Source organism: Spermophilus citellus, assembly GCF_964194105.1.
Source record: "Spermophilus citellus genome assembly, chromosome: 8".
NCBI classification, from domain to species: domain Eukaryota; kingdom Metazoa; phylum Chordata; class Mammalia; order Rodentia; family Sciuridae; genus Spermophilus; species Spermophilus citellus.
In genome coordinates, this window is record NC_138189.1 from 130,028,188 (window position 1) to 130,053,580 (window position 25,393).

The 25,393-nt window shown below is 33.1% G+C and overlaps 1 protein-coding gene across 5 annotated transcripts in view; it reads left to right on the plus strand.

Annotated features, from left to right (window-relative positions):
- LRBA (LPS responsive beige-like anchor protein) overlaps positions 1–25,393 on the plus strand; it is a 755,692-nt gene that overhangs the window by 519,408 nt on the left and 210,891 nt on the right. For all 5 annotated transcript variants that reach the window (XM_081304745.1, XM_081304743.1, XM_081304747.1 and 2 more), the window contains exons 41-42: positions 18,737–18,854; positions 20,944–21,046. In XM_081304745.1, the coding sequence (XP_081160871.1) occupies positions 18,737–18,854; positions 20,944–21,046 (221 nt within the window). The remainder of the gene's footprint in view (positions 1–18,736; positions 18,855–20,943; positions 21,047–25,393) is intronic.

Below are 25,393 nucleotides of genomic sequence, written 5' to 3' on the forward strand. Positions count from 1 at the left end.
AGATTTCTTTTTAAGACCTAGAATTCATGTACCATTGAAGAAAAAATGTGTTCAACAAATTAATCTTATCATGATTATTTACTGTTAACAAAATGCATAGGTAAGCCTTAGACTGGAAGAAAACATCTTCAATACATTCATCTAATGGAGAACTTGTGTCTACTAAATATTAGCAAATCAATAATAAAAAGACAGTGCAATAAAACAAATGGGCCAAAGATTTGATTAGTGGCTTCACCAAGGGTGGACAAGTGAATGGCCAATAAACACCTGAAAAAGAATTCAGAGTAATTTTTCACCTTGGAAAATCACCGGGAGTTACTAGTACACATTCATGGCTAAAATTAACGACTGACACCACCAAATGTTAACAAGGAAGTTAGAAATTGGAACGCTCACCTATTACAGATGAGAGTGTAAACTAGTGCAGCCACTTTAACAAATTTCTGGCAGTTTCTCTAAAATTATACATTCCACCTAATCTGTGACTCAGCCATGCCATTCCTAGATATTTACCCTCTCAAGATTTAGGTCCACAAGAAGACTACTACACAGATGTTCATATCAACTTTCTTCTTTGTGAACTAAATGAATGTCCATCAGTAGATGCATAGATACAGCAGTTATATTTTATTTATACAATGAAGTATTACTCAGCAATGAAAAGAAATGAATCACTGATACAGCAAACAACATGAAGCAACCTGAGAACATTGTGGTGAGTGAAAGAAACCAGAAACCAAAGAGCATTGCTGTGTGATTTTATGTAAAGGATTCCCTAGAATGGCAAAGCCAATCATTAGTGGAAAATCAGAACAGTGAATGTGTGGTGGTAGGATGTTGACTGTGAAGGGATGTGGGCAGTCATTCTGGGATGTCAGAAGTGGTGTATATCATGATGAGGGGGTTATATTGGTATGTGAGTTTACTAGAACTCTCCAAGCTCTATTTCTGTATATTTCACCACATGGAAATAATGCCATAATACAGTTTTAAGGAAAAAATATGGATTTAAACTGCAAGGATTTTTCTCTTTTAATTATTTCATATGGGAGGCTTTGAAAGCTTGAAATTAATTACTTTCAGAAGGAATTAGTTGCTCCATTTAGTGCTATTTTCTGTATAAATTATGAATAAAGTAAAATGAACTGAAGGAAAAAATAGAATCTTGGAAAGGGCTATATTCAGATCAACATAAAAATGAATTAAGTGAACAAATGGGACTATTAATGTTTATGGCTGACATCATAGAGATAAGTATTTAAGGCCATCGATACTCAGAAATTGAAAAGTATGCATGAAACTCCAGAGATTTCCTGTTCTCGGTGCTGCATCAGACCTACAGAGGACAGAGTTGGGTGAGTAAGAAAAAAGGAGGGGCAGTTTCCGAGAGGGTAACAGGTTCAGATTTGTTTCCAGTTACTGCCAGGACGGGGGGGATTGTGGCCTGAACCTTTGGTTCCAGATAGAAACCAAGAGTGAAACATGTAATGTTGAAAGGAGGTGAATTCTTATCTTAAAAGAGTGAGAAGGAAGAGAGGCCAGTCCTAGGTGAAGAAGAACTCCAAGAATCTATGCAAATGATTTTGGAAACATTAAAGAAGAAAAACAGGTTAATAGGCTAAACCCTGGAAAATATTGAAAGAACAGAAAGAAAAAGAAATTGACTTTCATCCTACACGAGAATATTCTAAAACTGCTAATAAGATACAGTAAAAAGGTTTAGAAAATGATGTTCCTTCTTAATTTCAGATTTTGTATTTCTGTGCTGTGCATACATATTATTATAATGGATGCATCGCTTATTTTTTTTTATCTGCATGTGCATTTTATTTGAATTTATTTGCTTGTGTTGCCGTGATGGAACAGAGCCTCACACATGTCTGCAAACACACTAACTCTGAGATACCTCCCCAGCTCCATGTGTTTTATTTTTATGCATGCAGTTTTCCCTTTTCTTCATGGCTCTGTCTGTGTTGCCTACCTTCCAGAATGTCTTCTCCCATACTTAATGTGTATTAGTAGTCTACTGCATATTCTCTTGTTTTTCTCTACTTTCTTATAAATTCATCAGTGCTTTGTTATTTAGTTGTTGGTACTGGGGATTGAACCCAGGGATGCCGAACCACAGGGGAATTTGTCATTCATTTAAAAAAATAAAATAATGTAATATATACAATTTCAAGTGTTGCTTTTCTTAACTCCACAATATGTTGACCATGGAAATCTACCCAAGACAGCTTATGAGCTTTAATTCAAACTTCTTGAGGACTGAACAAGATACGATTATACAGCTAGTTTCCTAATTGATTGGATTTCACAGTCTCATTTTTCTTTTTGTTTTTGTCAATCTGAAAAGTGTGGCAATAAAAATTCTTACCTGCTTACATAATAGAATTTTTTATTCTATCATACTTTCCCTAAGTTTGGTTTGTTAAGAGCATATGTACTTTTATTTTAATAAATTATCAAATTACTTTTCAAAGGGCATTTATATTTTTTATGTTTTTGTTAGCAATATATACTTTTCTCTGCCTTCCTGTGAGCACAATTTGTGATAGCTCTTAATTTTTGCTAGTTTCTCAGGTATAAAATATCTCATTCTTACGTTACTATATTTTTTCACTATTACTAATAAATTTGAATTTTTTTAAATGCTGGAACTTTGAATCAGTTCTGTAAGATTCCATTTTACAGACTTCATACATTTTTTTCTTCGTTTTCCCATGAATTTATGTATATTATAGTAACCCTTTGTCATTAAATAGATTTTCCAGATCTATTTTTTTTGCCATTTGACTTTATCAATACTATCTTTTGCCACTAATTATGTGTCTCTATGAAGTTATAAGTATTCCTACATTCTGAGATCCAATTCATAGTTTAAAAGTTCTCTGTTTCTATATTGTATCCACACATGAGAAGAACAACTGGGAGCTGAATGTGTGCACACCCTGTGCGGTCTAGTGATGCACTAGTATCACACGAAGCTCTGCTATCAGTTTTCAGCAGTACAACTGGCACTTTTAAAAAAGAAAGAAAGAAAATGTCAAACTGAATTTTAGTATCATGTTATTTAAATATATTTATTTAGATCTTTATTCCATATACATTTTGTTTAAGGTGGGGTACTCCCTTTTTTACACGTCTCTGCTTCCATCCCTTTATTGGCTCTTTTCAGGTATATAATCTGTCATATAAACTTTAAATAGTTAAATGAAGGTTTTAAAAAGTCTCATTAGCATTCTAATTATAAACACATTACATTTAAATATTACTTTTTGGTAAATCCTTGTTAATGATATTGTCTTCCTATTAAAAAGCTTTTTGGAGGTAGTTAGATTATAGTTTGTGTTCCCCTAATACTTTTTTATAATTGTTTTCCTATAGCTTCTCTTTGCCTTTCTTATTAAAATTATTCATGTTTAAAGTTTTGTTTTTTTTTACCATTGGGTTCAATTTTTTCAATTTTCTGTTGTTTCTGTATTGAAGTTCCAAGTTACTAAAATTGAGAATAGATATCGTATTTATTTTATATTTATTTTAATTAGAGCATTTTGGATATAGTAAGAGAATTATTATTTCTTCCTACTTAATGTTTATGTTTAAATTTTATTTTTTAATTTATGTCAACCTTTGCAATTTGGTGATAATTACTATTATAATAATTGCAAACACATACTTAGTGTTTACTATGTGTCAGGTGATATTTTTATAGACTGTGAATATATTAATTTAATTTTCAAAACAAGCACATGAGACAGGTATTGTAATTTAGTCCAGAGATTATGTGGTTAGCTCCAGATCACATAACTAATAATTGATGTTGGTTTCTGGTAAAAACAAATCAAAACAAACAGCAACAAATAAATACCCTCTATGTAAGTTTTTAAAAATTTCATCATATACCTGTACAGCTTCTAATAAGTGCTTGCATAATATTTTCCTGTTAAATTCTTGAAATCCAAGGAAATACTCTTCTTGGTAATGATATATTATTCTTGTATTAATGAATTCAATTTGCTTATGAATTATTTAGAGGTATTATATCATTACTTAATGAAAACTTTGCTCTATAGTTTTCCAATTTGAGTCTCTAATTTTAAATTTTTAGTATTAAAGATATGCTGGCTTTGTAAATGAATAATGGGGCTTCCTAATTCTTCTTTTATGACCTACAATAATTTTTTAAAATTGTAGTATATGGATAGATCAATACGTGAGAATGACCTTGATGTAATGATCAAGCCTCCAAGCATACTACCAAACACGTCTTCCCAGAAATCACAGAATAGAGGGGTCAGATACCAAATTAAAGTTCTCAAAGCACATGATTTATTAAACCAATTTAAAATACATAGTGATACTGGACATTGATAATGTCCAAGTTATATTGTTATATTGTGTGTGTATGAATATGTAACAACGAATCCTACCACAAAGTGCAATTATAATATAAAGAAAAAAATACACAGAAGAAAAGAGAGAGAGGAATGCCTGTAGACAGAGGGATGAGAATAGGAGTCCTGGTTCATTCAACATTTATGTGTCTTTGCCACTCACCTTCCTTGTTGTTCTGAGTACCTGAACTAGGAATTAGGGAAAGTGTCCTGGGCCTACGAAACAACCAGCTATGTTTCAGAGACATAGCCTCAGGTACTCTGGTTATGACTATAGCTAACCAGTCGCCTGCTAAGTAGTTGTGGGTTCTTCCCATATTTCTTGTGCAGACAATACCCACTGAGGCCAGAATGGGACCAAACTGAGTATCATCGATTGTGGCAAATTTAAGCCTGACATAGTGGCCAGCATTCAGAGTGTCAAGAACTGTGAAGGATGTGAAGTTGTACCTTGCTTCCAAGCTACAATTTATTCTGCCAGTGTTGTGGATGCTGATAGAAGATAGGAGACAGTGACTTGTCTTAGCAGCAAAACAAGAAGAGTAAACACCTAAATGTTAGTTTCTGTTCCCTGTCCCCACATTTCATGACTTGACACGGAAGACTTTTGTAGATGGAATTGTATCCCCCTAAAACTCATACATTGAAACCCTAACACCCAATGTTGCCATATGTGGAGACAGGGTTTTTATGGGGTAATTAAGGGACTGTGACTGAATAAGAGAGAAATTCTGTCTTTCCCCACTCTCACTTTGTGAAGTTACAGGGAGAAGGCAGTCTTTGGCAAACCTGAAGAAACCCCTCACCAGGAACTGAATTGACTGCACCTTTGTCTTGGACTTAACCCTCTGGAACTATGAGAAATAAATTTCAGTTGTTTAAACCAACTAATCTATGGTGGTTTTTTAGTGCAGCCTGAGAGGATTGATATGCTATGAGCTTATACCCAGTAAACTCTGCTAGTGAGTTTACATATCAATGGATCAACCTCCACCTTAGAGAACCCAACATTTTTACACTGGACTGTAAGATCTGATCTTTGGCCCCAAAGTATCATTGTCTTTATTATACTGGACAGTAAATAAATCTGCCCTTTGCTCCAAAGCAAGACACTATTTGTTTTTTCCCCAGGGCTGTTCACTATGAAAATACTCTTGGAAAGACCCTCAGAAACATGAGACCCTACTGAGGTATCTTGATTACATGACTTTTCATCTCTTTTTTATCTGTGATACTTTAAAAAAATATATTTTCATATAAACAATGTACTCTATTTTTTATAGATCCTGTGTGACTTCAGACTCTAAATTCATCGTACATGTTGAGCACTGTTTGAATTCTTCTGTCTCTTGGAAGCTACTTCCTTACTTATTACCTATACTTAACATAGCCTATTGTATTTACTGTACCTCATAAACTGTCTTCTTACTATGTTTAATGTTTCTTTGGGGTTTCATCCATCCCATTTATTTTCTTATCTTCTAAAACAGAATTGAATATCCTTAGCTAATGCAGCAAATTTAAATTATATAGCAATTTAGAATGTTTATTGTTTGTTCCCTTTTTGATGGGAGGTGAATATTATGCTCTGAGTTATTCTTTCTTTCTCTGGAACCTGCAAAGTCTTTGCAGACAGTACTCTTATACAGTAGTAGATATTCTAATTTGTTTCTCATGGCTCATTGTCTTTCATTGCTTGATGTTTAATGTCTTGAGCATGTCTCCCATATATTATGTTTGCTTTCAGTATTGTTTAGGTCCAAGGGTAATCTGGTCCTTGTTAGTCTCCTTTATTAGAAGTGGAATACTCTGACACATGAATTTGACTCTTCTTTTTAATTCGGTATTGGGGTCCAACCCATGGCCTTTCATGTGTTAGGCAAGCATTCTACCACTGAGCTTCATCCCTAACCCTGAATTTGATTTTTAAAAATAAAAAAAAATTTTTTTTTGCTCTTTGTGCTTTCTTGTAGTTTTCCATTTTACTTTTCTACCCTATTTTGGGTTTTGCTGTTTATGTTAATATGTTCTCAGATTCTCAGATTATAGGTAGTTTGTGATGCTGAGCTGGCTCTTTATCCCGCAGTCAACATCTTCTGTGTTTCTGGAAATGTGTTAGGTACTGGGAATAAGAAGGTGACTGAGGCTAGTGCTTAAGTGTGAATTCTAGTCTAGAGGAAAGTATGCAACTGCATGGAGAGTTATGCATTAAAATCAGGTTAACTCTGAAAATCTTTTTTTAAAAGTATTTATTGGTTTTTGTAGTTGTAGATGGACAGAAGGACAGAATGCCTTTATTTTATTTGTTTATTTTTTCCCTTTATTAAATTATTCATTCTAATTTGTTATACATGATGACAGAATGCAATTCATTTCATATTACACATATAGAGCACAATTTTTCAAGTCTCTGGTTGTACACAAAGTATTTTCACACCATTCATGTCTTCATACATGTACTTAGGGTAATGATGTCTAACTCATTCCACCTCCTAGCCCCTTACCCCTTCCCCTCTTTTCCCTCCCCTTTGCCCTATCTAAAGTTCCTCCATTCCTTCCATGCTCCCCTCTTATCCCCCCATTGACCTTATGAGTCAGCATCCTCATATCAAAGAAAACATTCAGCCTTTGGTTTTCTGGGATTGACTTACTTTACTTAGCATTATACTCTCCAACTCCATCCATTTACTTGTAAATGCCATGATTTATTCTCTTTTAATGCTGAGTAATGTTCCATTGTGTTTGTATACCAAAATTTCCCCATCAGTTAATCTACAGAAGGGCATTTGGGTTGGTTCCACAATTTAGCTATTGTGAATTGTGCTGCTATAGACATTGATATGGCTGTGTCCCTGTAGTATGCTGTTTTTAAGTCCTTTGGGTATAAACTGCAGAGTGGAGTAGCTGGGTCAAATTCCAAGTCCATTCCAAGTTTTCCAAGGAATCTCCATATTGCTTTTCATATTTGCAGTCCCACCAGCAATGTATGAGTGTGCCTTTTCCCCCACACCCTTGGCAACGCTTATTTTTGTTTGTTTTCTTGATAGCTGCGATTCTGACTGGAGTGAGATGAAATCTTAAGAGTGCTTTTGATTTGCATTTTTCTAATTGGTAGAGATGTTGAACATTTTTTTCATATGTTTGTTGATTGATTGTGTATCCTCTTCTGAGAAGTATCTGTTCAGTTCCTTGGCCCATTTATTGATTGGGTACATCAGTGACAAATCCTCAGAAGGAGAAACTCAGAAAACCACTCCATTTACAATAGCCTCAAACAAACAAACAAAAGAAAACTTGGGAATAAACTTAACGAAAGAGATGAAATACCTCTACAATGAAAACTACAGCTAATGAAGGAAATTAAAGAAGACCTTAGAAGATGGAAAGATCTACCTTGATCTTAGATAGGCAGAATTAATATTGTCAAAATGACCATACTACCAAAAGCACTTTACAGATTCAATGTAATCCCAATCAAAAAGCAATCATGAAATTCATCTGGAAAAATAAGAGACCCAGAATAGCCAAAGCAATCCCTAGCAAGAACAATGAAGCTGGTGGCATCACTATACCAGATCTTAAACTGTACTACAGAATAATAGTAACAAAAATGGCATGGTATTGGCACCAAAATAGACCTGTAGACCAGTGGTACAGAATAGAGGACACGGAGACTAACCCACATAACTACAGTTACCTTATATTGTAAGGGTCCGGCGAAACGTCGGAGAAGGAGAGACCACACAAGACTAGCTCCATGCAATGGCAAGGGGGATTTATTAGGGATCCGTTCCAGTGCACTGGGGCTCCGTGCTCACTCAAGAAGGGAGAGCAGCCCAGAGCCCAGAGCAGAGGTCAAGCAGAGCTTAAGTACACTTTTTGGAGAGGGTGGGGGGCTTTGCATACATCAGAACAAATCATCATGAGGCGCAGGAAAATTGAACAACAACTCTGATACATGATTAGTCCATTCATTGGCGGGAACAGGCTGGGCAGGGGTGATTGGTCACTTCTAAACTGGGTACACATTCAAACTGATTGGTTCGGGCCCTGTGACAAACTGTACAGGGCCCTAGGCTGAATGGCCAGTAGGGCGTTGTCTTAACTATCTCAGGAATCTGGTTGTAACAGAGGAACTTAATAATACCTAATCTTTTACATTTTAATTCAAGCTTTCCAGCTTAGAAACTTTACCCTTTCAATATTAGACAGAGGTACCAAAAATGTACATTGGAGAAAAGATAGCCTCTTCAACAAATGATGCAGGAAAACTGAAATACACATGTAATAAAATGAAATTAAACCTTTTTCTCTCACCATGCATAAAACTCAACACAAAGTGGATCAAGGACCTAGGAATTGAATCAGAGATCTTGTGCCTAATGGAAGAAAAAGTAGGCCCAAGTCTCCATCATGTGGGATTAGGCCCCAGCTTCCTTAATAAGACTCCTATAGTGCAAGAATTAAAACCAAGAATCAATAAATGGGATGGATTCAAACTAAAAAGCTTCTTCTCAGCAAAAGAAACAATCAGTGAGGTGAATAGAGAGCCCACAGAAAGGAGCAAATCTTTACCACAAGCACATCAGATAGAGCACTAATGTCTGGGATATATATAGCACTCAAAAAATGTAACACACACAAAACAAACAAACAAACAACGACAACAAAAAAACCCCAAATAACCCAATAAACAAAATGGGCTTATTTGTTATATTTTTATGTGGTGCTGAGGATTTAACTCAGTGCCTGACAATGTGCTAGGCATGTGCACTGCCACTGAGCTGCAGCCCCAGTCCTGAAAATCTTATTTAACTTATTTTCATAGTATTCTGTAATTCTATGTTATTTAATAAAACAGCTTTTTTGGAGATTTTATCCAAAGTTGAATGTGGGCACAATATTTAAATTCATATTCTGTTAAGAAACTACATATAAACATACATTTATAATGAACTCCAACTACATAAGATGAGTACTTAATAGGAGACAGAAAACTAAAGAACTCAAGTAGAAAAGTGTTTTCATATTATTAGGAAAAAGTCTTCTGGGGATTTTAGGTGTATAGCATTAAGTTCTATGTGACTTTTTTTATTTTGCATTTTATTTCTTTTCCTTGCTGTTTGAATAACAAAAAGGAAATTTCTTGAAATTAAACAAACATTTTCCCTTGAATTCATTTAAATGGTTTAGTCAACTCAGAAACTTCCAATGGCTAATTCATATTATATCTGCTTCAAAGAGAATAAGTAATCTTTCAGTAAGTAAGTTGAAGTTACCGAAACTTGAAGACTTAGGTCAAATACCTAGGGAGGATTTTGTTTTGTATTTTTAAAAATTTGTTCTAGTTAGTTATACATGACAGCAGAATGCTCTTTGATTCATTGTACACAAATGGAGCACAATTTTTCACTTATGGTTGTACATGAAGTCGGATCACACCATTTATGCAATCATACATATACCTAGGGATATAATGATGTCCCTCTCATTCCACCATCTTTCATACCCCCATACCTCCTCCCTTCCCCTCCCCTCCCCTTCCCTTCTCTCCCTTTTGCCCAATCCAAAGTTCCTCCACTCATCCCCACCCCCATTCTGGATTAGCATTCACTTATCAGAGAAAACATTTGGCCTTTTGTTTTTTGGGATTGGTTTATTTGGCTTAGCATGATATTCTCCAAACTCCATTTATTTGCAAGTTTATCTGCACATGCCATAATTTTATTCTCTTTTATTGCTGAGTAATATTCTGTTGTGTATATATACCACAGTTTCTTTATCCATTCATCTATTGAGGGGCATCTAGGTTGGTTCCACAGTTTGGCAGTTTTGAATTGTGCTGCTATAAACATTGATGTGGCTGCATCACTGTAATATGCTGTTTTTAAGTCCTTTGGGTATAGACCAAGGAGTGGGATAGCTGGGTCAAATGGTGGTTCCATTTCAAATTTTTTTAAAAGAATCTTCATACTATTTTACAGTTTGGTTGCACCAATTTGCAATTCCACCAGCAATGTATGAGTGTGCCTTTTCCCCCATATTAGGGAGGATTTTTGGTATCAATTTAAAATTGAGATTGAGTTTAGAAAGGAAGAACTGGCACCAAGAAAAAAACTAGTTTGTGTCCTTCGGTTGTTTTTAAAATTAGTCAGTTTTTTAGTAATGTAGGTTTAAATTGAAATATTAAGGAATAGGAAGCTTATGACTATTAAGAATCAGTATATGGACTAATAGGCAGAAATTCGTTATAGCTTGAACACAGGGGCAATACATTTTACTTGTACAAGTTTTTGAGAAGTGCCTAGAAATATTTTCAACCACAATGGAAAAAATTATAAAGTATAATTTGTGCTCCCATTTTTCTCTCATGGATTTAAGGAAGAACTGAACAAAAATATTTGAAGAAAAACAATATGCATATTGTTAGCATAAAAATGCAAAAGTCGTTTTTACTATAAGCAAGTTAGGCAGAGCAGTGTTAAAAATTTGGGGAGAAAGTAATTAAATTAGGGAAATGTTTTTCTTGGTCTTTTTCTAATTTTAAGAGCATAAAATCATATGCATGTCTATGCCTACCATATTAATAAAATGAAAGGGTATTAGTAATGATTATGATTTACAGACATTTTCTGAATTAGATGAAACTCTTTACTGGGTAAAGGTTAAAAAAAATGTTAAGATTTTAACTGCAAAATATTGGAATTTAGCTGGTTGTGGTAGCGCATACGTGTAATCCCAGTCTTGAGAGGCTGAGGTAGGAAGATTGCATGTTTGAGGCCAGGACGGACAATTTCATGAGACCCTGTCTGAAAATAAAAAGGGCTGGGGATGTAACCCAATGGTAGAGTGCCCCTGGCTTCGATACCCAGTACTGGGAAAAACAAATTGGAATTTTATATTGAAAATTTTCTTTGGTACAGGTTAATTGTATTTCAGTTTGCCATATCTGGGAACCTTTCACACCTTGTTCAAGATAAGATTGACCTTGTGGCTTTTACTTTTGTTATGTTTATATTTTAAAAGGTAACTTAAATTCAGATATCTCAATTTTAATTCAGAAACTTATCTAATTTATACTGATATTGCTCTGCAAATTTAATACCTAACTCTTTGTCTTATGTGCTCCTATGAAAAAGATGTGAAGTGCATTCATATTCTGTAATATTATTTCTCAATACCCTTTTTGGTATATCTTGGATTCTTGTTTTCTTTTTTAAAAAATCATACCATAGTCTTAGTTTAAAAATCGAATTAAAAATTAGTTGAAAGATGGATTAATATCTTCTTTGTTCTTTTCCTTCATTATTATATTTTGCTTTTGACTCATTAAGATGTATATTAAATGTTAATTCAATAACAGATGACTTTTATGATGCTTAATTTAGAATGCAAATTATTTTTAAGATGAGGAACATTGAAAATAAAACAGAACCAAGTGAAGAGTCTGAATTATTTACAGGCCACAGACTTAAAAGTGCATCACTTTGCACAAATATTAAATTATGAAATGGGAATTTCAGTTTGCTATAAATCTGCCACAGCAGCTTAAAATAAAATAGTTCTACCCATCTAAAGCAACATCAATTTGCCAGTCAGTGCTTCATGTATCAAAGAGTGTTCTGTGAAAATATCAATATCATTGGTTAATATAAATGAAATTAATTTTTAAAGCTGGGCTAAAGGTTGACATCTGAAAAATTGCATTACTTTGCAGAAGAGAAATTTCTGTCTTCTAGTGAAATTTCAGGTCATGAGGGCAAGTAATTTTCACAATCTTCAATGGGAGCCAGTGAAATATGAACTTCATTGTCACCTAGCCCCAAAGCGATAAGATAAAATGAGCTGATACATCATTTGCTGTGGTTTTATCATCTCCCTCAGTAATTGGAAGAGAAAACACAAGAGTATGTGTGTTTGTGTGCTCCCTTGCTGCCCCTCCCAACTGCCCCATCATCCACACCCAGTCTAAAGCCATTTTAGCCCAATCAATACAAAGGTCATATAGCATTTTATTTATATATTTTTAATTTTTCATGCTGACTAAACCTGCCAAGTAGAACATTAGAGTAATGAATATGTTTAATTGAATTTGTCACCCATGAAAATGCTAAGGAGAATATTATACTACATCATAGCACTAGTAAGCAGGAGGAAATATACTATGCAGATAAAATAATTAAATAACAACTGGAAATTAATTTAAAAGGTAATTTCTTTTAGTATTCATGAATTTTATTTTTATTTTGCTTTTTTTGTTGAAGTCTAGGAGACGTTCTAGGTATTCATGGGTATACATTTAATAATGAAATTACCATCTTAAAATTCACTTAAGTCAACTGCAAGTCATTTTCATGTTCAAAAAATGATCTCTGTATCTTGCTTTAAAAATATATCTTTGAGGACTTAAAACTAAAAGCATGTGGATGATGATGAAATAAAAGTACTTAGGCCAACTAGAATTCAATATTATTTAATAGGATAAATTGTTATATTTTGATATCAAGTTTCAGAGAAAATTATATATAACAAAACATAAAATTATTAATAGTAATAATATAATTTTTTTAAACTTGTTTTTTTTTTAATATTTATTTTTTAGTTTTTGGCAGACACAACATCTTTGTTGGTATGTGGTGCTGAGGATCGAACCCGGGCCGCACACATGCCAGGCGAGCGCGCTACCTCTTGAGCCACATCCCCAGCCCAATAATATAATTTTTGAATAATTGATTAAAATTACTTTAAGTTGTTGAAATTATGTTTATTGTCAGTAAAACATAAAAATTGTGCATATATTTGCTGCTGAGTTGATATGAGTATTTTTAGCATGTGTTTTCATTTTAAAGATATTTCAAATATTAACTGTTTTCCCATATTAAAGTTATAAATCTTGTGACTATAATTCATAACTGTATTCTCTGAATATAAGATATGGAGAATATTTTCTAGAGTTTGCTAATAGAGGTACTATTGCTTAATTGACGGTAAACGATTAGTTTACATTTTTATGCTAGGTTTAAGTTATTTTTCTTGATATATATATATGTGTGTGTATGTGTGTGTACACATATGTATGTATAATTTGGAAATTGTTGTGAAATTTCAAATACTGTTCTTGTTATCAGTCATCTGATTTTCATCTCATTACCTACTTCTTCAGAAGTCAGTATGGAATTGTCTGAAAGAGTAAAACTGCTCCAGAAATTAAGAATTATTTAAAATAAAATATGCTAATTTTAAACATTAAGAATTGTTTTTCTTTTTTCTTTTTCTTTTTCTTTTTTTTTTTTTTGTACTGGGGATTGAATCCAGGTTCTTACCCATGCTGGGTAAGCACTTTACCACTGAGCTACATCCCCAGCACAAGAATAGTATTTTTTTAAGTACTCTTTGTTGATTCTATATATGAAGACTTCCATGTAAATATGTCTTATTTTTGAGATTAAATGTTGTCTTCCATGTAAATACTTCTTATTTTGAGGATTAAATATTATCCCACTTTTTAAAGTTTTACCTTTAAGGAGAATTTTGAAACATTTTAAATGTAGCGCCACCCCCCCCCCCATTTTTTTTACTTAAATGAAATAAATGTGGCTTTAATCATTCTAAATCTATTTTTCAAAAATATCAGATATTTGGTCAACAAAGATATCATCTAGTTGGGTTATAAATGTGAGTTTCTATTTTTTTAATGAGGACGAGAAAAACAAAAGAGTTTTACTAGGATTAATTCATAGGCTTTTGCAAAATGGGTGGTTAAAGGGAGATAAAGTGCTTTACTTTTAAGCTAAGAATAAATGTAACATGGTGAAGAAATTGTCTTGTGTATTCATACTATACTATTGTAGAATAGAAGAAAGAAATGTGTATATTTGGAAAAAAAATAACATACTTTTTTAGGAAGCACAATTTTATATAATTTTTAAAAGATGTTTTTGTAATGTAAAGAAATGTAGTATACATATTATATATGTAAATTAAATATCGATTTCTTTTTCTCCTAATGCACTTAATTCAACATTTAACTCGTAAACCAGTTTTATTGAGGTAAATTATAAAAAAAAAAGTGAAAGTGGAATTCACTAATAATCATACTAACAGTAATAAAACAGGGTGGTAAACATTCTGTGAGAGTGCTGTGGGCTTAAGCTTTCAAGCTATTCTAGACTTGGGGTCATAACTGCAGAGCAATGGTAATGATACTGTTTCCATAGCAACTGATTCATCTGAGGGCTAGACCTCTGTCTAGGGTGTTGTCAGTATATGTAGAGTTTCAGTGAACAGAAAGTCCCAAAGAAGGGTCTGCTTCTACCTAATCCAGTTTTAATTGAACTCTAGAGACTTTGAAGTGAAGCCATAGACCTGGCCTATACTACTATTCCAATAAGAAATGAACCTCTTGCTTAGACTAGGCTTCAGCTGCTTTTCAGTACTGACACCTTTTCCTAATGAAATGTTATTTTATCAATTTTAGGTAGTAAATCTTTAGTTCAGATGTTCTTCAATTCTCTTTTAAACCCTGTCTTGACCATAATAGTAATATTATATTATTTTTTTTAAATAGGTCAGTATTATACAAGTTTTAAATGTTTGATACCTTTGGGAGTTCTAAGTAATTTTGTGTTTCTCCTGTTTCTTTTTTTCTTTGACTTTGAAAATATCACTATGCCTTCTTATATTTAACTTTGGAAGCTCACTGTCATACATTTGGTATGATACTACTCATTTCATATTTGGAAATACACAGAGAAATGCTGGATACTGTTTATGAATGTGACTGCTGGTTGTATTAAAACTTACTTGATGAATAATGAACCTCAAAATAAAGATACTCATTGGCTGTGACAAAAGAGGAAAATGGGATCCGAAAGGGTTATGTATGGGAGGTTCTTTTTGAGTGGGGGGTACTGGGAAACTCAGGGGCATTTGACCACTGAGCCACATCCCCAGCCCTATTTTGTATTTTATTTATAAACAGGGTCTCACTGAGTTGCTTAGCACTTTGCTTTTGCTGAGGCTGGCTTTGAACTCAGGATCCTCCTGACTCAGTCTCCAGAGCCGTTGGGATTACAGGTGTGTACTACCGCACCTGGTCAGTGTTGGAGTTTTGACACTCTCTGTTTTACTTTAATTATTTTTTTAGAAAATAATGCAATAATATGGCAAAATGATAGGATTTTATAAGATTGAGTAGTGTGTGCATGGAGCATGTCATTTTTTGTAGTTTTAAATATTTTTGACATTTGGTAACAAAACATTTTAAATGACTATGACACTTGTATTTTAAAATCAATCTTTGAATAATAATACAATTTAAAGGAATGGAATAAAAATTGAATTTTTGATTAATCAAAAAATGAGTTCAGTACATTAAAAATACATTAAAAATCTTTTTTTGCTTCTTTTTTATTGATTTAAAAAAATGACAGTGGAATGCATTACAATTTTTATTACATGTATACAACAAAATTTTTTCATATCTCTGGTTGTATATATAAAGTATGTTTTAGTAAGGTTAGTTCTGCTAATAAGTGGAAGACCATAGAATATAATTAAAATTTTAGTTGACCAATTATGACTGTGCAGTGGTTGGCATCACTGTTATGAGCAACAGGTCTTATCATACAACTCTGTACTTACAAAAGGTAAAATCTTCACACCAGTGTGTAATATTCTTAGCATATCATAGAGTATAAAGGATCCTTCAATGTTTGTTTTCTTTTGATTTTCCTCTTTCGTCTTAACCCAAGTGCAGGAAAACAAATGTGTTTATTAAATTTCCAGTGAGTTAGGTTCTAGCTTAACAAATCTATAATACTTTAGAAATGTTACAGTGTTTTTTAATGGAAGCTCTGGGCTTTTGGATTAGAAAACCTTGGAGTAGGCTGGGCTCTGCTACTAAGTTGCCAGGGGTCTTTTCTGTTAAATATTTAACATGGGTGGGCCCCATTTTCCTTATGAATACAGTAACAATTCATTGGTTTTTAAGTGTTATTGAACATATATTAGCTTCTTTAAAGTATGATAAATCCAGAGTGGCAAACTCATGTGTAGATGGAAACTAGGCAGATAATAGTAAGTGATTGAATGCTCATTTCACATTAAATGTAAAAACTGTAACAAAACAAAGAAAGTGCTTGCCAGTTGTTACCATTTGGTACATCTAGGTTGGCCAGATACTCCAGTTTTTCCCAGGAATCCAGAAATCTGCATATTTATGTAAATAGCCATTTTCTCAGTTATTTTCATGGCTTGAAATTTTGTCAAATTATCATATATGCCAGAGAAAATCAATTGAGAACATATAAAGAACTTAAGTTACTATACTGTAATTCATTTAATTGTTCAAAATAACTACTTTTTACCACATTATTTTTTGTTTTTAAAAAAATATTTTTAGTTGTAGATGGACACAATACCTTTATTTTTGTATGTGCTTCTGAGGATTGACCTAGTGCCTCATACATGCTAGGCAAGTGCTCTGCCACTAAGCTACAGCCACAGCCCAATGCCGTATGTTTTTCAAGTCAGTGAACATACAGTGCATTTACAGTTTTAGCTTAAAGATAATTTTAAAAAATTATTATTATTATTATTTTGACCATGCTGGGAACTGAATCCAGGGTTACAAAAGTGCTAAGCAGGTGCTCTACTACTGATCTATTTCTCCAGCCTTCAGATTGAACTTACTCTCGTATTAGTGCAGAAGGGGCAAGATAAACAAACAAATGTTATAATTTCAGATAGTTGTAAATGTAATGAAGAAAATTTGATAATTTGGGGGAGGGAGTAGAGTTTAGGTCTTTTGGCTTCTCTGAAGATGTGACACCTGAGTAGATATCTAAATGTGAGAATGAGTTAACTATGTGGAGATTTGGGAGAAGATCATTGTAGGCAGAGGCTGAAATAAGAAGTTAAAAAAAAAAAATCTTGAGTAATACTAACATTTTTGTCTTCTGTCTGCATGTTCATTTCTCTTGATCTTCCTTACACAGGTACTTGTTGTATAACTGAGTAGTAGAAATTCTCTATTGCCAATTTCAAAATTGAGGGCATGATTAGTTGTTGCGTCCTTTGAAGTTTTCACTTTATTAAAAAAAAAAAAAAACCCGCACTTTAGAGTTGAACCCATTTTTTAGCTCCTCTTGTTCCAATAATAGAATTGTTTCTCTAGAAAAATTGAAATACATACTGAAGTAAGGGGTTTTTTTTTCTTTCAAAGAAACTGCATTTTATGTCAAAAGAATATAGATTCATTTGCAGTTAGGATTTGGAAAATGGAAATGAGAAAAGAAAAAGTCAGTTTATGTAGAATAAATGGTGGTTACTTTTAAGTGATATCTGAAATTAACTTAATTTACTTTTGTAGATTTTCATGAAATATTGATAGCAAATGTTCATTTTCTGTGTGGAGAAATGTTGAATCTGATTTCTTTTTAACACTTTTATAATTGAGCTTTTGAAATGATCTTTTTGAAAAATAAAACTTGAGTAACGAGGCAACAAAGTGGCTTAGGACTAAAGACAAGATTACTTTGAATTGGCAAAGCATTTTAAGCAATTGTGTCTGTCACATGGAATGACAAGAATTGTAACAAGTCACTCTGACAACTACCTATTCCATAGGGAGATTATGCTGAGTTCATTTGTAGGTTTATACTTAGCTTTAGCTGACAAAATGATACTTAACCTCTTTTATAGTTAGTCTTTATGTTTTCTGAATGAGTTGCCTTAAATATGACCTTAAAATGTGCGATTTTTAAAAAATTATTTATTTTTTAATTGTAGTTGAACACAATATCTTTATTTTATTTATTTATTTTTATGTGGTGCTGAGAATCAAACCCAGGACCTCATACATGCTAGGCGAGCGCTCTACCACTGAGCCCTAGTCCTAGCCCCAGCCCCAAAATGTGTGATTATTTTTTAAAGTTATGAAACTTATTTTTGAAAGTATGTAAAAAGTGACTATCCAATTTGTATATATGTGATTCAGAAGCATGTATGACATTCTTTGGAAGTTTTCTTTCTTTTTAAGGTTTTATTTGAAACTTTCCATGACTAAAAAAAATAATAATAATATAATATGCACTTCCTGAGAAGCAATAGACTATGTCATTGTTTTTAAAAGCTGAAATATATATTTATAACTATATGCTTTATAGTGTTACTTTGCTTTTACATTTAAGCTTCTTTCATGTAAGTTAAAACACATTTTCTTAGTTGAGTTCTTTGAAATTGCTTTTCTTAATAGTCTATTTTAATTGGGGGAAAGACGAAAAACAAAAAAGCTTCCTATTGTCACCCACTTGGGTTATGTTTTTCCTCACTAGATCCTGGCATATACTGAAGGGCTGCATGGAAAATGGCTGTTCACAGAGATACGATCCATCTTTTCTCGTCGTTATCTTTTGCAAAATACAGCCCTGGAGATCTTTATGGCAAACAGAGGTAATATGTTTCAGAAGTGTGTTGTTACAAAACTAAATTCCATTTCTCAGATTTCATTTTTGTATATATCATGTTGTTTCCATTTAGATTGGATTTTGTAGTCTACCTAGTGTTCTACTGACCTCATTTTTTTAATACCACATGGATCTTCCTGGGCTTTCTCTATCCTCTTGATCACTTACAGTATAATTTGAATTTCTTTTCCTTTGCTGGCTGTATCACAGACTGATGCAGGATTGTGTACATATGGGACATATTTAACCATTTATTCAGTTGCAGAGTTTTGACATCTTCAGCATTACTTAGATGCTTAAACTCTTTCTGGTAGGTGGCTGCATTTGGGAGCAGGAGAAGATAATCAAATGACTCATACATTTATCTTATCTTCTGTCTAATGTATTGCTATTTTTAAAGGAACCATCAGAAAATTACCTTGAATTGTCATGTTTGTTTTGTATTACATCATTCTTGAAAGTTGAGCTAAAATTCTATTTGTGGGTTTACAGTGGAACTTGGTGAAATCCATTAAGACAAGAAGGGGGACAAGTTTAATTTGAAGGAAAAGCATCATTGGGTATTAGTAAAGGTATATAAGGGAAAATATATAAAATCTGGTGATTTATTATACATATACTTGGTATATATATAGGTTGATGCTTTCTTTTTTGTTTTTGTTTTCTGTAATCTACAAGTTGTTACTTTAAAAATCTACACACAACAGTATACATTCCATACATACATCTTTTCTCTTGAAATCATGTCTTTAGGGAATCTAAATATCTTTAGGGAAAAATGTTTTTCTCTTTCCTAGGTGGCCTCCTCCCCACAAACACCTCTTTTCCCTAATGTAAACATTATTTGTCTAAGGCAGATAATCAAGGGAATGTTTCACACTTTAGTTCAGTCTGTATTCTTGATGTCCCAAAGGAGTTGAAGCCTTACAATATTTATTACTTGCTCATCCTCATTCATTTTCTTTCTTAAAATTTCTTATGCACTCTTACTTTTGTGTGAGTGCTTTCTCTTGCCGTTCTCTGCTGGCCTTGGTCATATGCCATAACCTATGATGGATTTTTCTTCATGTTTTACCCCTGGATTCAATACAGTAGTGAATATATAAGGAAAGCTTATTTAAATGGTACATGACGTTACTAAATATTTTGTAGGGTGCTTAGTGAATGATTGATGAGTAGTTAGTAATGCCAGTATTTAAAAACGCAACATATATTTTCTTTTTGGCCTGAAGTATTCTTTTCAGGACAGATGGAGAAGAAGGACCACTTTCTGTATGAGCACTGTGGTCTACATAGGGTTCTGATGTAATATTAACATAAAATTAAAATCTCAAGACTGATAACATTAATATCTTCTACAGTCTCCTGATTTTATGACTGTTTTCATGTTTAAAGTGGATAAGATATAGAAGGCTCTTGTAAACTTACATCTGGTATATTGAATATGTTTATATATTGATAGATGCTTCTTGATATTCTCAAACATGTATTAAAAGGCTCTTAAATTTGATATTAAGCATAGAGGAAAATTTTCCTTTAGGCCCCAAATTGTTCTGAATTACATGAACTTATGAAACATCAACATGTAAACATTGTAAAGAGAATTATTTTTAAGCTGTTCATTATTGGAAATAAATAAATAAATGATGATTTCATAGCTGTATGTGTAGCTTTTAGTGTTCTATGGTTAACTATGTAAAATTGAATTTTAATAGTTCTTTCTAGTAATTCATAGAAATAAATTTGACTCATCAAAATTCAATTTTGTAAATTAAAAATTGTAGCTAGGTAATCTCATTTTCATATTACACAAATGTAACACCAGTTGTTAGAACTCCTGATAGTATTTAGAGAAAGAACCTTTTTTGGTAAGAAATATCAGAAGTAAAATGAATATCCTTTCTGGAATATTAACTAAAACTTTATATGCAGTATAATAAAGAGAACATTGTGAGAATTGTGTTTAATAGAGGATTGTATTGAATGTAGTGTAACTATTCCATTAGATCAAGAAGTCAGTTTCTCCAAAAGGACATCAAATTGTGTTCTAATTTTTAAAAAATTATTTGTCATAGTTGCTGTAATGTTCAACTTCCCAGACCCTGCAACAGTAAAGAAAGTGGTTAACTATCTACCTCGTGTTGGTATTGGAACCAGTTTTGGATTACCTCAAACCAGGTACTGTTTTATATAAGAAAATGTGGAAAATAATCTTCATTAGTATTCTCATTAACTATTAATACTCTTATTAAAATTAATCTCTATTAATATTCTTACTTATTTTGAAATGAATGTCTGTATTATGTTTCATAGTAATTGATGATTATTAGGTATTAAGTTTTATTTCATATCAATTCAATTGTAATATATGAATGGTAGAGTGTATAGCACAGAGTCAGTACTCAGCAGATTATCACTAAATATAGAATTCACTAGACTTTCCCAGCACCATGATAAAGGCATATGCAAAATATACTTTTTATCTCTTAGATAGAAAATTTTAATTTTCATATTTTAAAGTTACTATGTTTTTAAATATGTACCATGATATAAATATTGTGTATGTATGTGTGTTTATCTATTCTTCTTTTAAAATTTTTTATTAGTTGCTCAAAACATTACAATGATCTTGACATACGTACATTTGATTCAAATGGGGTACGTAATCTTATTTTTCCACGTGTACAGATTGCAGGATCACATTGGTTATACAGCCACGTTTATACATAGGGCCATACTAGTGTCTATTGTATTCTGCTACCCTCCTCTCTCCCCTAAAAAAAAATCCTTTTTTTTTAACTCAAGTTAGAAAGGTTCATTTTTGCATTTGCTTTTTCCATTAAAAAATGTATGTATTACATGTTCATTGTAATGGCCGAAATGAAAAAGGGAGAGAATACCAAGTGTTAGATTAGATCCCAGAAGCACAGACAACAAAAACTAAAATAGACAAATAGGATTATATCAAACTCAAAACCTTCTGCTCAATCAAGAAAAGAATTAACAGAGTAAATAGACAACCTATAGATGAGGCAGAAAATATTTACGAACTATAAGTCTGGGCAAGGGTAATAGCCAATATGACATTCAAACAACTAAATAGTTAACAGAACAAATAATCCAACTGAAAAACAAGTAAAGGATTTGGACGGATGTTTCTCAAAAGAAGATATACAAATGGCCAATGGATATATGAAAAAACCATTGACAATCACTTAATTATCAAGGCCATGCAGATTAAAACCATAGTGAGGTAGCACTTTAAACCTTTAGAATGCCTTCATCAAAAACATGAAAGATAGCAAGAGCTGGAGAAGATGTGGATAAAAGGGAACTTTTGCATTCTGTGTAATTATAGATTTGTACAATCATTATGGAAAAGAGTATGGAGACTTCTCAAAAATGTTAAAAATCAAACTTTCATATGATTCAGCAGTCCTATTATGGGTATGATTCTAACAGAAATGAAAACAGTATATTGAAGATTTATCTGCACTCTCATGTTCATTGTAGCATTATTTTTTTTAAAGAGAGAGAGAGAGAAAGAGAGAATTTTAATATTTATTTTTCAGTTTTCGGCAGACACAACATATTTGTTTGTATGTGGTGCTGAGGATCGAACCCGGGCTGCACGCATGCCAGGCGAGTGAGCTACCGCTTGAGCCACATCCCCAGCCCCTCATTGTAGCATTATTAACAATAGCTGAGATACAAATAAATCTAAATGACCATTAATGGCAACCCAAAAAAAAAACACTTTAAATATGAAGACACAATTAGGATAAAGGTAAAATCGGAAAAAAAAAAGTATACCTTGTCACTGCTAAATTAAAACAAAAACAAACAAGAAGGTGGAATTATCATATAATTACTATATTAGTTTACTACATTTATCAATGTAAAGTACCAGAACTGGTTGCTTAAACACTAGATATGTATCGTCTCACAGTTCTAGAGGTTGCTTAAACAATAGATGTGGGCTGGGGTTGTGGCTCAAGCGGTAGGGCGCTCGCCTGGCATGCGTGCGGCCCAGGTTCCATCCTCAGCACCACATACAAACAAAGATGTTGTGTCCGCTGAGAACTAAAAAATAAATATTAAAAAAAAAAAAACAATAGATGTGTTTTGTCTCACAGGTCTGGAGGCTCCAAGTCCAAAATCAAGTTGTTAGTAGTGTTGGTTGCTTTTAAGGGATGTGAGGGAAGGATCTGCTCCAGGTTCTCTCCTTGGCTTGTAACTAGCTGTCTTCTCCCTATGTCTTTTATATCATCTTCCCTCTGTCTGTCTCTCTGGCCAGTTTTCCCTCTTAGAAGGACATCAGTCTTATTGGATTAGGGCCCACACTAATAAATTCTTTTTACCTTGATTATTTTTTTAAATATCCTGTGTCTAAGTAAGCTTACATTCAGAGATACTGGGGGTTAGACTTCAACATAGAAATTCTGGGGAAGATACAATTCAACCCATAACAAATACTAAACAAACATGACTTTAAAATTTTTTTTTTAGTTGTCAATGGACCTTTATTTTTATTTACTTATATGTGGTTCTAAGAATTGAATCCAGTGCCTCATACATGCTAGGCAAATGCTGTACCATTGTGGTATGACCCCAGACCCAAAGACAACTTTAAAACAAGAATAATATCAGAGAGAAGAATGACGTATCAATGACAAGAAAGCCAATTCACCAAGAAACAACCCTAAATTATATACATTGAATAGAGCCTCAATATTCATGAAACAAAACCAGGTAGAACTGGAATGAAATACAGACAACTTCTCCCTGTTTGGTTAGTCATTGAGGGAACAGGTAGACAAAAACATCAAGAATAGTGAAGACTAGAACATTATCAGTCAACTTATCATGTTTAAACCATTGTACCCAACTGTACATATGCATTCCTTTCTAGCATACCTGGAATGTTAGTCAGGTTGACCATATTTTGAACCCTAGAACAAATCTCAGTAAGGTTAAAAGTATCAAAATCTCGGATCCCAATGGAATAAGCCAAAAATCAATTACAAAAAAAACAACAACCTTGAATATCCCTGGATATTTAGAAATTAACACACTCTATATAAAGCAAGAGCCTACATATAAATTATAAGGGATATTAGAAAATATTTTGTACTAAGTGAAAATAACAATAGCCTATAAAAATCTGAGCATAAAGGAGAACATGAAGGACCCTTTTGGGATCATGGGAATTTTCCATTGTAACCGTTTTGGTATCACACAACTGTGTATGTATGGAAAACCCATTGCATTATTTATGCCTAAAAAGAATGAATTTCACAATTACATATAATTACATATATTATTACAGTGCACCAGTAAAAATAGGGGAAAAAGAATGAATTATGAATCTATTCTATGTTAATTATTCTTTAATAAACCTAATTTCCAAAAATATAAAAGGACATTCTGCTTTAAAGAGTAACAAATGTAGTTAAGAACAAAAAGAAAGAAAATAAAAGGATGATCTGAACTGTTAATAAGGATATGTAGCTTAGGCACTCTAGAACCATGTAGGAGTGCAAATTAGTATAGACACTTTGAAAAACAATCTTCCAGTTTTCTTATAAAATTACATATATACATAGTGTATATTGTTCCAGTTCTCTTAGGTATTTATCAATGATAGTGAAGATATAGATATACATTCACTTTTTTAAAAAATATTTTTTTAGTTTTTGATGAACCTTTATTTTAATTATTTGTATGTGGTGCTGAGAACTGAACCCAGAGCCTCACACATGCTAGGCAAATACTTTTCCACTGAGCTACAACCCCAGCCTCTACTTTCACTTTTAAGTAAATATTAATAGCAGTTTTATTTCAGGTCCACGCTGGAAACATTTTTGATGACCTTCAACTGTGAATGAATAAACAGTTTGTACATTCATAGAATGAGATACTTACTACTCAGAAATCAAATGAACTGAGTACTAATCACATGCAGCAACACAAAGACAATGCTAAAGTGCTATGCTAAGCAAAGAGGTTAGGCAAAGAAGTTGTGAGCTTCATACATCATACCACAGATTGTTTTTATTAGATGAAATTAGTGAAAAATGCAAAGCTCTGTGGTGACAGAAAGCAAATGTTGTTTGCCAGAGGCCAGGACTTGGCAAAGGAATATGAGGGGACTGTTGATAATGTGTCCTAATTGTGATAGTGGTTAACAAAATATTATATTCACAACTGTTTAAGCCAGGCATGGAGGTGCATGCCTATAATCCCAGTGGCTCAGGAGGCTGAAGCAGGAGGATTGCGAGTTCAAACCCAGCGAGGCCCTGTGTCTAAATAAAATATTAAAAAGGTCTGGGAATGTGGCTCAGTGGTTAAGTGCTTCTGGGTTCAATCATTCCCAGTACCCAAAAAGAAAAATAAAAAAAACCTGATCAAGAGTACTTGGTCGGCGGACCGCCCCGTGGATGGAGTCTGGGACGCGCCCGAGTTAATTAGCCGCGAGTTACCAGAGAGGGATTACAGCGAAGCGGATTCTGCAGGCTCCTGCCA